This window comes from Nicotiana tomentosiformis, chromosome 5 (assembly GCF_000390325.3).
Source record: "Nicotiana tomentosiformis chromosome 5, ASM39032v3, whole genome shotgun sequence".
Classification (NCBI taxonomy): domain Eukaryota; kingdom Viridiplantae; phylum Streptophyta; class Magnoliopsida; order Solanales; family Solanaceae; genus Nicotiana; species Nicotiana tomentosiformis.
In genome coordinates this window covers 136405495-136417598 of record NC_090816.1, presented here as the reverse complement: position 1 = coordinate 136417598, position 12104 = coordinate 136405495, and the positions used below count along the sequence as shown (strand labels likewise).

The following is a 12104-nucleotide window of genomic DNA, read 5'->3' as shown; positions in this document are numbered from 1 at the left end:
AATAGATGGAAGAAGGCAATAGCGATAGCAACAATCATAACAACGACAAGAAACTATAGTAAGAAAACAGCCATAATACTAGCAATCTAAAAACGACGACAAAATACTAACAGGCAACAATAAATTAGGCCAAAACTAAGGAAAACATATTAACATATGAAAATATATATGTCTAATGTATTGATAATTATTATTGTGATGTTTTATTCTCACCACTTTAAAGCCAAGCACAATACTTCACTTAACAAATGTAGAAAACAAAATCAATAGAAAATAAGACAATAGACAGTACAAATAAAGTTATCCTACTAATGATCCTACTTAACATAATAGAGTCTTTAACCCACAACTGCTTCATCTAAAGGCCCAAAAAGCAGATTGATAATCCAACAACTAAAAGGTGAGAAAGCCCATTTAAATTTGTTGAAGCAGAAGGCAATGTCGGCCCAGCTGCTACAGCCATTGATCCAATATTTTGGGCCACGTTTTGCTCTTTGGGCTGGATTTTCACAGGTATTTTCAGCCCATTTTTGCAGCTCTCTGTGTTCCCACTAGCGAAGTACCTGATTCCTTCTCCTTCGAGCGAGATCTTATCTAAGCCGTCCGTGTACATCTTGATCGGATTTGTGACATCACACGATGCAAGTTCTTCCTCGTTTCTCAGCTCCACTACACTCTCTTGAGCTGCCGAGTAGGTGAACCCTGCTCATGTAATATGTAAATGATATAATAATCTACTTTTTAAGAAACTATTTTCGACAAGATAACCAATTCATTTTGAAATATACTTGGGAGAAATGAGTAAACAAAATGGAAAGATCGGAACCGATAGGGACTACTGTTGTGCTTTCTAAAATTGCATACCTATATCAAGGGTTCAAATTTCTATCGATATTTGCGGAGTTGATTATCCCTCTCGTAAACAAGGATTTGAAGTGATTTATAATTTACGGAATATTCAATATAACTCACACATTTTGTCACCATCAAAGATTGTGTTAAGATGGATAAGATCCCTCCATAATTATCCAAAAATAACGTATAATGCGACACCAAAGTAGTGATGGGTTGAGACCATTCGCTACTATAGTTAAAATAAAGGGGTAAATTTTTTTGCAATCAATTCTTTATTTTTGATAATTGTGGTGTTCGAGCCAACTTATGCAATGACGAAGCTAGAATTTTTATTAAGGGGAGTCAAAATATAAAGAAATAAACTCACCAAGAAGTCAAGGGGTGTCATTATATAATATATATACATATTTTAAAAAAATTACCGAGCTAAACAATGTAATTTTCCGACGAAGCGACACCCCTTGGGTGCATATGGCTCCGTCACTAAATTTACGCGCACCTCAACTAATTCCAAGAGATTTTTCCGCAGTTAATATTTACGCCAAACTATCCCAAAAATAGGCTCAAAACTTTATTCACTCTCTAACTTTAGTCATAGTTCAAATGGTACAATAAAAGACTATACTGTATCCTTTAATACTGAATTCTCTGCCTAACCTATGAGTATGAGACATATCTCAAGGAAAAGAGAGAAATATTGTCATTCAAAATATTCAAAATATTAAATGATTCTTTAATACTGGATTCATTTCATTTATACAATGACTGCCAAACTAATATTTAATCAATTTGAATGAATTTTAGAAATATTATACTGTCAATTGACAGTAGTCGAAATACAAGATCCTATTTTCGACTTCTGTAGTAGCATTTTGGTGCTTATCTTACTGATATTGTATACTTCTTTCTGAAAAAAAATGATAAATATTATAGAAATGGTAACAGAAAAAAAAAACTACTCGGATAGCAAGATAAATAAGAATCTCAAAATCGAATTACTAATAAATCTTCATAAAGATAGAAAAAAGCATAGAAAAAGAAATGCATGGTTGGTTACATTTTAATCCTTGGAAGTCATATACTTTATATTTTTAATAGTAATAATTAAATAATGTGGGGGCCAATTTTCCTGATTTCTATTTTTACTTTATTTTGGGACTTCGTGTAGTAACTTATCTTGGTCCTTTTTTTTCAGAATAGTACAGACCACACCCCGAAAATCTAAACACAATTGAAAACATGTTTTTTTAATACTCAAATGCTCAACCAATGAAAAAAGATTTTCTTTTTTAAATACTTACAAGTTCAAAGTACAAGAAGGAATTCACTTTATTTTTCACGTAATTTTAAACATTTATTTTTTGAATAAAATTTCACATTTAAAAGTTGTAGATATTCTTTCGGGCGGAGGGTCTATTAGACACACAAACTCCCTGCCTTATGGATAAGATTAACGTACATACTATTCTTCACAGACCCAACTTGTTAGATTTCATTAGTATATTATTGTGTTGTTGTTATAGCATTTAAAATTTATACATAAAAAGTGGAGTATTATATTTCTTTTAATTCAAAATATTTGAAATATATTGCTTTTAAACACCTTATAATCTCTTTTGAAAAAACCAAAACCACATTTCATCATCCAAACTAGATATGGAAATACCTTACATCTAGATAAATAAATTGAAACCAAACAGGCCAAATAATGCATTTTTTAGCATTCGTAAAAATAATTAATTATCAGATAATTTAAATATTATAGAAATGACGAAACTGATATTTTTCTCTTCTTTCTCTTATCCTTAGCTAATAAATTTCCATAAGTCACAACAGGAAAATATGAACTAAAGATTTAGTTTATGAATATTAACTGTATTAGAAAAATTATTACATTATTAATGTAACAACAACAACAATGACTACGTATGTCTCCATTAATATTGCACTTTAATATATTAAAATTTAATTTGTTGTGGAAATTAATCTGTCTTTATTTTCTAGATTTTAGTCGCTTTTTTTTATTTATAGACAATTACATATATTTATCTTTAAGTAATATGTTGGTGTATTTTAACTATACGTAGGGATTTAGAGGAAAAAGGAGAAGAAGCTCACAGATTTTGTCACCAACTCTGAAAACTCTACCAGAGGACCAAGAAGCAACATCAGAAGATGGGTCCCACCCTCTATCCTCTCCGACCACATGGTGCACTTGATCATCAGCTCCGGCCACCATCGCCGCCGTGAAAAGAATCGCCGCCACCGCCACAACCAGTAGCTTCTTTGCACCCATTTCCGCTAGTAGTAATAAATAGTACTAAGCTTGAGAGCAAAGCAAAGGTAAAGCTATAAGCTTTAATTTATCAAAGAGAGAGAAATAAAGAAATGTTATTTTTGAGTTAGGAGAAGTGTGGGGCTTTGGGAATATAACTTTGTGTCTAAGGGAGTTCCCTCCAAGGTGGATGGGTGGGCCATTTAAATAGTCCGAATTTAGGATTCAAACTTAATACGTTCAATTTTATATATTTGTAGTGCTCAATTTGAAAAGAGTCTGTTTTATGATTTAAATTTGATAAGTTTAACCTATAATATTTAGTTTTGAACTTATTATACTTTTGAAAATAGAAGTTTAAAAGTCAATTTTTTTGGTTAAATTTAGTAACCATCAAGGAATGCGATGGATAACTAAAATTTCTCCATCTTTAACATAGTTTTTGGATTAGAGTCCTTGGAACAACTTCTTGGTAGAGAGCGTCTCCCTTTCTAATTGGCCCTACGATTTGAATTCGGACTAGTTGAGCTATATATATCTCGAAATTACTGTTTCATCTAGAGGTCGTTTGGTTGGGAAACAAGTTATTCCATAATTAACTATCTCGGGATTAGTTATCTTCAGAAGCGGAGCTACAGTAGTGGGTGCGGGTTCAGGCGAACCCAGTGACTTTTTCCGGAACCCTGTATTTGTATTGAAATATTTACTAAATCTATATAAATATATACTGCCGAACCCAATAGCAAAAAGGGTATTGGTTCAACGGTAAGGGTTGTAGGTTCGCTGGAAAAGATGAGGGTTCGATTCCCGCTGAAAGCAGTGTTTTTGTTTTAAATTTAAAAATACTACAATCCCGGGATAATTAATCCAAGAATTAGTTATACCACGATTTTATCCCAAACAAATATGGGATAAACTCATCTCAAATTTAATCTCGGAATTAATTAATCTTTATCCCTCGTACCAAACGAGTCCTTAAAATTATTATTCAAAATATTCATCAGCCTCTATAGGTGGTGGTGTAAGTGAGGGTTTCGAGGTAGTTTCCTCAGAAATAGGACATGCTACAAATAGAGGTGCAAGTAAGTGACTGGTTGGTAAGAGAGATACCTTTCAATTATTTTCATTTTTTTGGCTGTATTTTTTATCAGTTTGCCACATGCACTTTTGTTACTGCTTTTGTTTTGTTTATCTAACTACCCACCATTGGTAAAGATTGTTACAACTCAATTGCTTTGTCATACCTAACGTTTACCCCCGTTTTTGTCATTAGCTTTTAGTGGTGGTAAAGCTACCACAATATCAAGAATTTGACTTAATCAGTTGAGTTCTTTTTTACTTTTCGGTATCTACATAAAAGGAAAAAATCAAGTGCAATTTACACTTTAGAACACTCTTATTTGTTTGTAGGAGTTTGGACAATATACTTCAACAATTAGTATTTGTAAATTGAAGCTGTGTTTAGATAGGAATTTCACTTAAAACTAAAAGCTCAGGATTTATGAGTGAAAATCGTTATTTCGCTTAAAATATTCCTCAAATAAATTCATAATATTTTCAAAATTTTTTAAAATCATAATTTTGAGTTTCTACACTACCTCTAATCAAGACTTACTTGGGTCCTTCATAACTGCATCGTAATGGATCAACTTAGGTTGAAATACTATTTCTGTGACTTCCTGACCAAATTCACATACATTGTTGATTGTTCCTCGTAAATGGTTGATCAAAATTCACCACCATAAACAAGAAGTTTTGATTCGAGCAGGATATAATATCAATCACTTAACATTCAACTAGTGGTAAATAAATGAGATTTAAAGATTTCATATACAGTTGCATAATTAATTAAAAATTAATTATGAAGTTGTACGATTCGATGCTCGTTTGTTTGCTACCCAAACTGCCACCATTACAAGATAACTATAGGCCAATTTGTCAATAAAGCTATTCATTCTTTTTACGTGAAAATGAGTGATGTACACTCGAACTGTGTAAGGTGTAGTATTTGTAGTTTAAGCAAAGAAGAAGAGAGAAGAAATTCGGAATGTCAGGCGGTGCAGCTGCGGGTGAGTTCTGTCTGAACCCGCGCAATTTAAACCTGTCCCGCCTCGTATAAGATTTAAATTCGCATTCATCCGTCCCGCACTTTACCCGCGTTCACCCGCTCCGCAAATTTTTTATTATAAAATTTTTTTCTTTTTTAGAAAGCTAGACTTAAATCTGATTTTTTTAACAAAACAATTAATTATATCCAAATTGTTCTTAAATTCTCATCTTTTGCCTCTAAATCCAGTGGTTTTCCCTACAGAACAATTTGCATTACAGAAGGGGTTTTATTGAGTCCCACAATTTTTATATTCGAAACCCCTTTCTTTCCTTACTACCACTAGAAGAAAAATGCACATGCTCTTATTCTACTTTGTACATATCCCAGAAAATGACTCATCGTTGATTTTACTTTTCCAAATAAGGCTAAAGGATCCTAACATTAAAAAATTAACAGTAGAAACAAACTAATTCACTTAGATTCCGTAGCATTCATCATGATTAAACTGAAAAGAAGGAAAAAGGCAATAGTACCATTTGTTTTTGAGCTAAAGAGAATAGGCCAATCACTAACATTATATTTTTGAAACAAGCTGAGTAGTAATAAAGACACCTCAGTTATCTAACTTACCGGAGTAGTAATCCTATATACAAACAATTAAATCTCCACCCGCGCTCCGTCCCGCCATGCGTTATTATTTTTATTTAAAAATTAAACTCGCCCCGTCCCATTGTCATCCTTAGAAGAAATTGCAGGTGAAATTAAGTGTTGAGCCAAAGTGTAGGGTTTGTTACATATTGGTCAGGGGAAAGAGTAGTTATTGTTGCTTATTATATAGTTTTGATAATTATACTCACCTCATGAGTTAGGCGCAATGTTACTATATGATGCTTATTATAGTCATACTCATGCTTATTTTTGGTTTATCCTGTTTAAGACACCATATTATATTATTTACGCTTCAAATATTTAATTATAAATGCGTAGAGGTAGAATGTTAAAATCTCGATCCACATTGCTTGAGGAAATGAGCAGTCTCCTTATATAGTCTTCAGTAGTTCTCATCTTTTGAACTAGCTTTTAGGATTATGTTTGACAAATATATTTTTTTTAATATGATAATCACTGATAGAAAATCGTAGAATTCTGACCGAAATTTTCGACGGAAAAAAATTGTCGGAAATTTCCGACCAAATCTGTCGGGATTTTAAAAAAATATTTACATTTTTTAAAATCATTTCGACCAGACCAAATCAATCGTAATGTTTAGCGCAAAAGTGTGGGAAGTTATTTCCGACCGAATCCGTCGGTATTAAATTTTTAAAATTTGACTGTTTGACTCGTTTGACTTTAGTAGTGACCAAATTGATTGGTAAATTTTTTTTTAATTTGAATTTATCTATGGAATGATATATTAACTTTATAATTTATTGATTTTAATTGTATTAACAAGTTATAGTTTAAAACTTTTGTGTAAAGCTTGTTGTACTATGTTCATTATTGCTGGTTAGTTTTATTATTAGAATGATATTAAATTTAATCTTTTTCAATTTCAATATTAAAATTAATTTGTAGATTTGAGAAATCATTTTTGGATTATATGAATATTTAAGAAGCTATTCAAATTTAATTATTATAGTTAAAGACTTACATAATTTAGAATAGGGATTAATATGAGATTTCGAGTGTTAAAAAATATTATTTTAAAAAATAAAATATATCAATTAAAGTGCTTTGACACAATGATATGTATATATCTAAAAGGAACCTTTGAAAGAGTATAACTTTGTAATCAGTTTAAATAAATCAAATTATTTTAAATATCTCATTGCTAGATTTCTATTTGTGTAGATGGAATTTGTGCATCGTAGATGGATGTATAATAGGAATTATCCTCATCGTGCAGGCTTGAGGGATGATTTATTGAAAGAGTTGTTGAATTCATTGCTAATGCTCAAACACTTGATGATTTTCTTATTGGAGGAAGGATAATGTAAGTGTGTTAAGTTATTGAAAACAAACGAAGTTCAAGTTCATCTCTACAAGAAAGGATTTATAGAAAATTATTATATATGGACTGTTCACGGGGAGAATCATGCTAGTTTAGATGATGTTAACTTTCAGAATTCTTTTGGTGGTGAGGGTAGCCCCATAGCGGAGCATAATGTTGAAATTTTTTGATACAATGAAATGATGAGGGATGCTTTTGGGATATTTTCTGGGGCTCAATCTGAACCAAATGATGAGACTAAGCGTTTCTATGAACAATTAGAGGAAGCTAGTCATCCATTGTATGAAGGCTCGATGCATTCCAAGTTGTCTGTTGTAGTTAGATTGCTAAGTATTAAATCGGATAGTTCTATTTCCCAAGCGGGCATGAATTCTATTATTGTGCTTATGAATGAACTTAATACGAGTAAAATTGACTTACCAAAAGATTTCTACATTGCTAAGAAATTGATTTCTAAGTTGGGCCTTTCATCGGAGAGAATTGATTGTTATGAGAGAGGTTGCATGTTATTCTATAAGGATGACGTATCTTTAGAGAATTGTAAATTTTTTAATCATCCTCGTTTTAAGGAAGTCACAAAAGCCAATACAAAAAAGAAGGTTCCAGTTAAAACAATGCATTATTTACCACTTATACCTAGGTTAAAGAAGTTGTATGCATCAATGAGCCCTGCTCCTCATATGAGATGACACTATGAACATAGAAGGCCCACACGTTATTCTATGTCATCCGTCATATGGAGAAGCGTGGAAGCATTTTGATAGAGAGTTCCCCGAGTTTGCTAGTAAACCCAATATTAGGTTGGGATTATGTGCAGATGGATTCACTTCATTTGCTATCTTTGCTGCACCATATTCATGTTAGCCAGTGTTTTGTTACCCCGTATAATTTTTTGTCCGAGTTGTATATGACAAGTCCTTATCTGTTCCTAACTTGTATTGTTCGAGGTCCACGCAATCCGAAAAGTTTGATTGATGTATACTTGCAGCCTTTGATTGATGAGTTACAATTATTGTGGCATCAAGGTGTGGAAACATATGATATATCAACTAAACAAAACTTCAGATTGCATACTGCTTTGACGCGTGCACTATAAATGATTTTACTGCTTTTGGAATATTGTCTGGGTAGTTGACTGCTGAAAAGTTAGCTTGCCCTTGTTGTATGGAAGAAACAAAAGCATTTACTTTAAAGTATGGAGGTAAAAATACATGGTTCAACTGTCACCGTAGATTCTTGCCAATGAATCATGAATTTTGGCGAAATACAAGTGCATTTATGAAGAACCGAACTGATTTTGAGGAGCCACCAGCCTGCTTGTGTTCAGAAGAAATTTGAAACAGAGTAAGGGATCTGCCTAAAGTAACAAAGTCTCCGCCATCTAAGACGGTTTACCAACATTATGTTATGCAAATCTGAGAACTTTTTTTCCCCCCTTTTCCTTTAAGATTTATCTTATGTAGTGAATTCACGTTTGATCTTAATTCTAAACATATGTTTTTTACGTGAAGATTCTATAAGGACTTTCTTGTTTTTGATATTTTCCAAAATATATATTAAGGTAATACAAAAGAGTATTAATTAAGTCTCTTTCAAGTACTTCACATTTCTTACATAATCAATTTGTTATTTGAGCATTTAAATGCTAGGTGTATGTAATAATACTCTAATTTAAAAACAAGCTTACTTCATTTATATATTGAAGTATTTGGCGAGCTTTTTGGTACTCTGCCGAATAAATATTAAATAATAGGTCCCCGCAGCCTAAGCCGTGGTCCATTTTGATTTTGTTGGTAGTACACGTTTTGTGTGTTGATGACATAGTGCTATTACCATAAAGGTCAAAACTTATCCGTGTCATATACTCACGTATGACACGAGCAAGCTTATGAGTTAAATCGTTCATTATTTTACATTTCGAGCGAGTTAATTGCACTAAACTTTGATCAAAGTTTAATGTAATTATTTCATAATTCAATTTGTCATTTTTTCAGCTCATAATAGTTTTTAGTAGCTTTCAAATGTTATTTTAAATATAAGTACTTTCCGCACATAATTTTATGTCCAAAAGTTGATCGACATAGTCCCGAAAAATAAAAGGACCGTTTGAATTAATAATTATTGGGAATCTCACAGGAATGTATAAAAAAAAAGACACTATTTAAGAACAACTACACATTTTAGTCATGCTACCAAAAATAACCCTAAAATATTGATAATAATATACAACATTCAAAAAACATAAGTAAGAAAAAGATTTTTTTTAATGGGTATTGTTGTGGAAACTGTAATTTCGTCCGATTCGCAGATTTTCGTGTAAAGCCTACACCTTCTGCATGGGCCAGGGCGCTCGAATCCGGATTGCCTAAAATTTTGCCGGACCATAAAAAACGACCTAAGAAACAATAGTCACTGTCTCTCCATGATAGCTACTTGGTTTTTGACGTTTTATGGCCATAAAACTAGAATTTCACTCATGCCTTCTGCATAGGCCCAGGCACCAGGATCCGGGCCGCCTAAAATTTTGCCGGACAATAAAAAATGACTTAAGGAACAATAGTCACTGCCTCGCCATTACTCGTTTTATGGTGTTTTAGGGCCATAAAAAACTAGAATTTCGCCCCATTCCCAAATTTTCGTGTGCTATAACCCACGCCTTTTACATGGGCCCGGGATCCCGGACCTGGAACGCCTATAATTTTGTCAGACTATCAAAAACGTCCTAAGAAAATATAGTCACCGCCTCGCCATGACCATTACTCATTTTTTGGCATTTTACGACCATAAAATTGGAATTTCGCTCGATTCTTAGATTTTTGTATGCTATAACCCACGCCTTCTGCGTAGCGCTGGGCCCCCGGATCCGGATCGCAAAAATTTTTACCCGACCATAAAAAACGACATAAGGAAAAATAGTCACCACCTCACCATGATCGTTACTCGTTTTTGACGTTTTAGGGCCATAAAACTAGAATTATGCCTCATTCCCAAATATTTGTGTGCTATAGCCCACGCCTTATGCATGGGCCCGGGCGCCCAGACCCGGGTAACTTAAAAAAATTTCAGACCATAAAAAACGACATAAGAAATAATAATCAACGCCTCGACATGACCGTTATTCGCTTTTTTGGCGTTTTAGGGTTATAAAACTTGAATTGTGCATGATTCCTAAATTTCGTGTGCTATACCTCACGCCTTTAACATGGGCTCGGGCTTACGGATCCAGATCGCCTAAAATTTGGCCCTACCATCGAAAATGACCTAAGAAACAATAGTCACCATATCGCCATGTCTATTACGCATTTTTTGGCATTTTAGGGCAATAAACTGGAATTTTTCCCGATTCCCAAATTTTTGTGTGTTGTAGCCCACACTTTCTGCATGGGGTTGGGTTTCGGGACCTGAATCGCCTAAAATTTTGTCGGACCATCAAAAGTGACCTGAGGAATAATAGTTACCGTCTCGCCATGACCGTTACTCATTGTTTTGGCATTTTAAGGCCATAACACTAGAATTTCGTCCGATTCCCAAATTTTTGTGTGCTACAGCCCACGCCTTTTCTATGGGCACGAGCGCGCAGACCTGGTGTCACGACCCAAAACCTAACCCGTCGTGATGGCGTCTATCGTGGTACTAGGCAAGCCGACATTTCCAAAATACTTTCAAAATTTAACATAAGTGAATTAAGACATTTAAAATAATCGAAGTTTCTCATAAATACGAGGTAAAACCCAAATAAAACATAAGTGCAGAAAAATAGCCCGATATCGGGGTGTCACTAAGTCATGAGCGTCTAAATATTAAAACTATTACAACCAATGTCTAAATATCAGTACAAAACGGAAAGAAATGTGGAAGGAGTAACAAGGTCATGCGGATGCTGGCAGCTACTTTGAAATCTCTGAAACTCAAACAGGCATGGACTCAACAATCTCCGGGCTCATGCACACCTGGATCTGCACATGTAGTGCAGGGTGTAGTATGAGTACAGCCAACTCAGCAAGTAACAGAAATAAATAAGGAACTGAAGATAGTGACGAGCTACACAGTTATAGTTCACTTTTAGTAATTCGAGCAAAGAATAGACATGCTTTCAAATCCACAGTTTGAGTCAAATCAGTTTTATACAGTTCAAGTTCATGAAATCCGGATATAAAATCTTTCAGAGTATTGCACAACAATGACAGATAGCAGCTAAGTGCAACAACAAATGAAAAGCAAGTGCAACCTCTCAGGGCAACAATCACTCAACTCGTCACAACAGCTCAACCACTCGGCTCTCAGCCTTCACACTCAATGGGTACCCGCGCTCACTGGGGCTGTTCAGACTCATGAGGGGCTCCTACAGCCAAAGCGCTATAATCTGCACGGACAACTCACGTGCTATAATATCATATCTGGATCCGCACGGACAACTCACGTGTCATACTATAAACATAAAGATCCGCACGGACAACTCACGTGCTGCACGGACAACTCACGTGCTATAATAATATACCTCACAATTAGGTCCTCAGCCTTGTTCAGTCATAAATCTCTCTAGTCTCTCGGGCTCTCAGAAATCATGAAATCAGCCCAAACAACAATAATATGATGCATCAATAATGAACAATAGAGACTGAGATAAAATAACAAGTAAACTTTGACTGAGTGTAAACAATAATTAGGCAGATAGTTCAACATGTACACGACCTCTGTGGGTCCCAACAGTACCAACATATAACCTAAACATGGTTTCTATTCAAATTTCTACAACACAAAGAGAGCACATAGCTAACAAAAAGTTATTAAACTTTACAGTCTCACGGGACAGATCAAATCACAATCCCCTCGGTGTACGCCCACACGCCCGTCACCTAGCATGCGCGTCACCTCCAAAGTAGTCACTTGATACTAAATTCCGAGGTTTTATA

The 12104-nt window shown here is 34.2% G+C and overlaps 1 protein-coding gene across 2 annotated transcripts; it reads right to left on the bottom strand.

Annotated features, from left to right (window-relative positions):
• Positions 1-149: 149 nt before the first annotated feature.
• Positions 150-3310, bottom strand: LOC104109740 (early nodulin-like protein 14). 2 transcript variants are annotated; one of them, XM_009619091.4, is made up of 2 exons: positions 2974-3310; positions 150-702 (listed from the first exon to the last, which is right to left on the bottom strand). In XM_009619091.4, the coding sequence occupies exons 1-2, from the start codon at positions 3149-3151 to the stop codon at positions 359-361; spliced, it is 522 nt and encodes a 173-aa protein (XP_009617386.1). In that variant the 5' UTR covers positions 3152-3310; the 3' UTR covers positions 150-358. The 2 variants fall into 2 exon arrangements, with proteins under 2 accessions (XP_009617386.1, XP_070031525.1); XM_070175424.1 differs by having other exon boundaries at positions 150-684; positions 2974-3267.
• Between the last annotated feature and the right edge of the window lie 8794 nt (positions 3311-12104).

What these genes read in the sequence shown, in the direction of transcription:
- LOC104109740 (XM_009619091.4), bottom strand. Translation starts at nt 3,151, where the DNA reads ATGGGTGCAAAGAAGCTACTGGTTGTGGCGGTGGCGGCGATTCTTTTC. An exon ending in CAGAGTTGGTGACAAAATCT is followed by an intron (nt 703 to 2,973) that starts GTGAGCTTCTTC and finishes TTACATGAGCAG; the next exon opens with GGTTCACCTACTCGGCAGCT.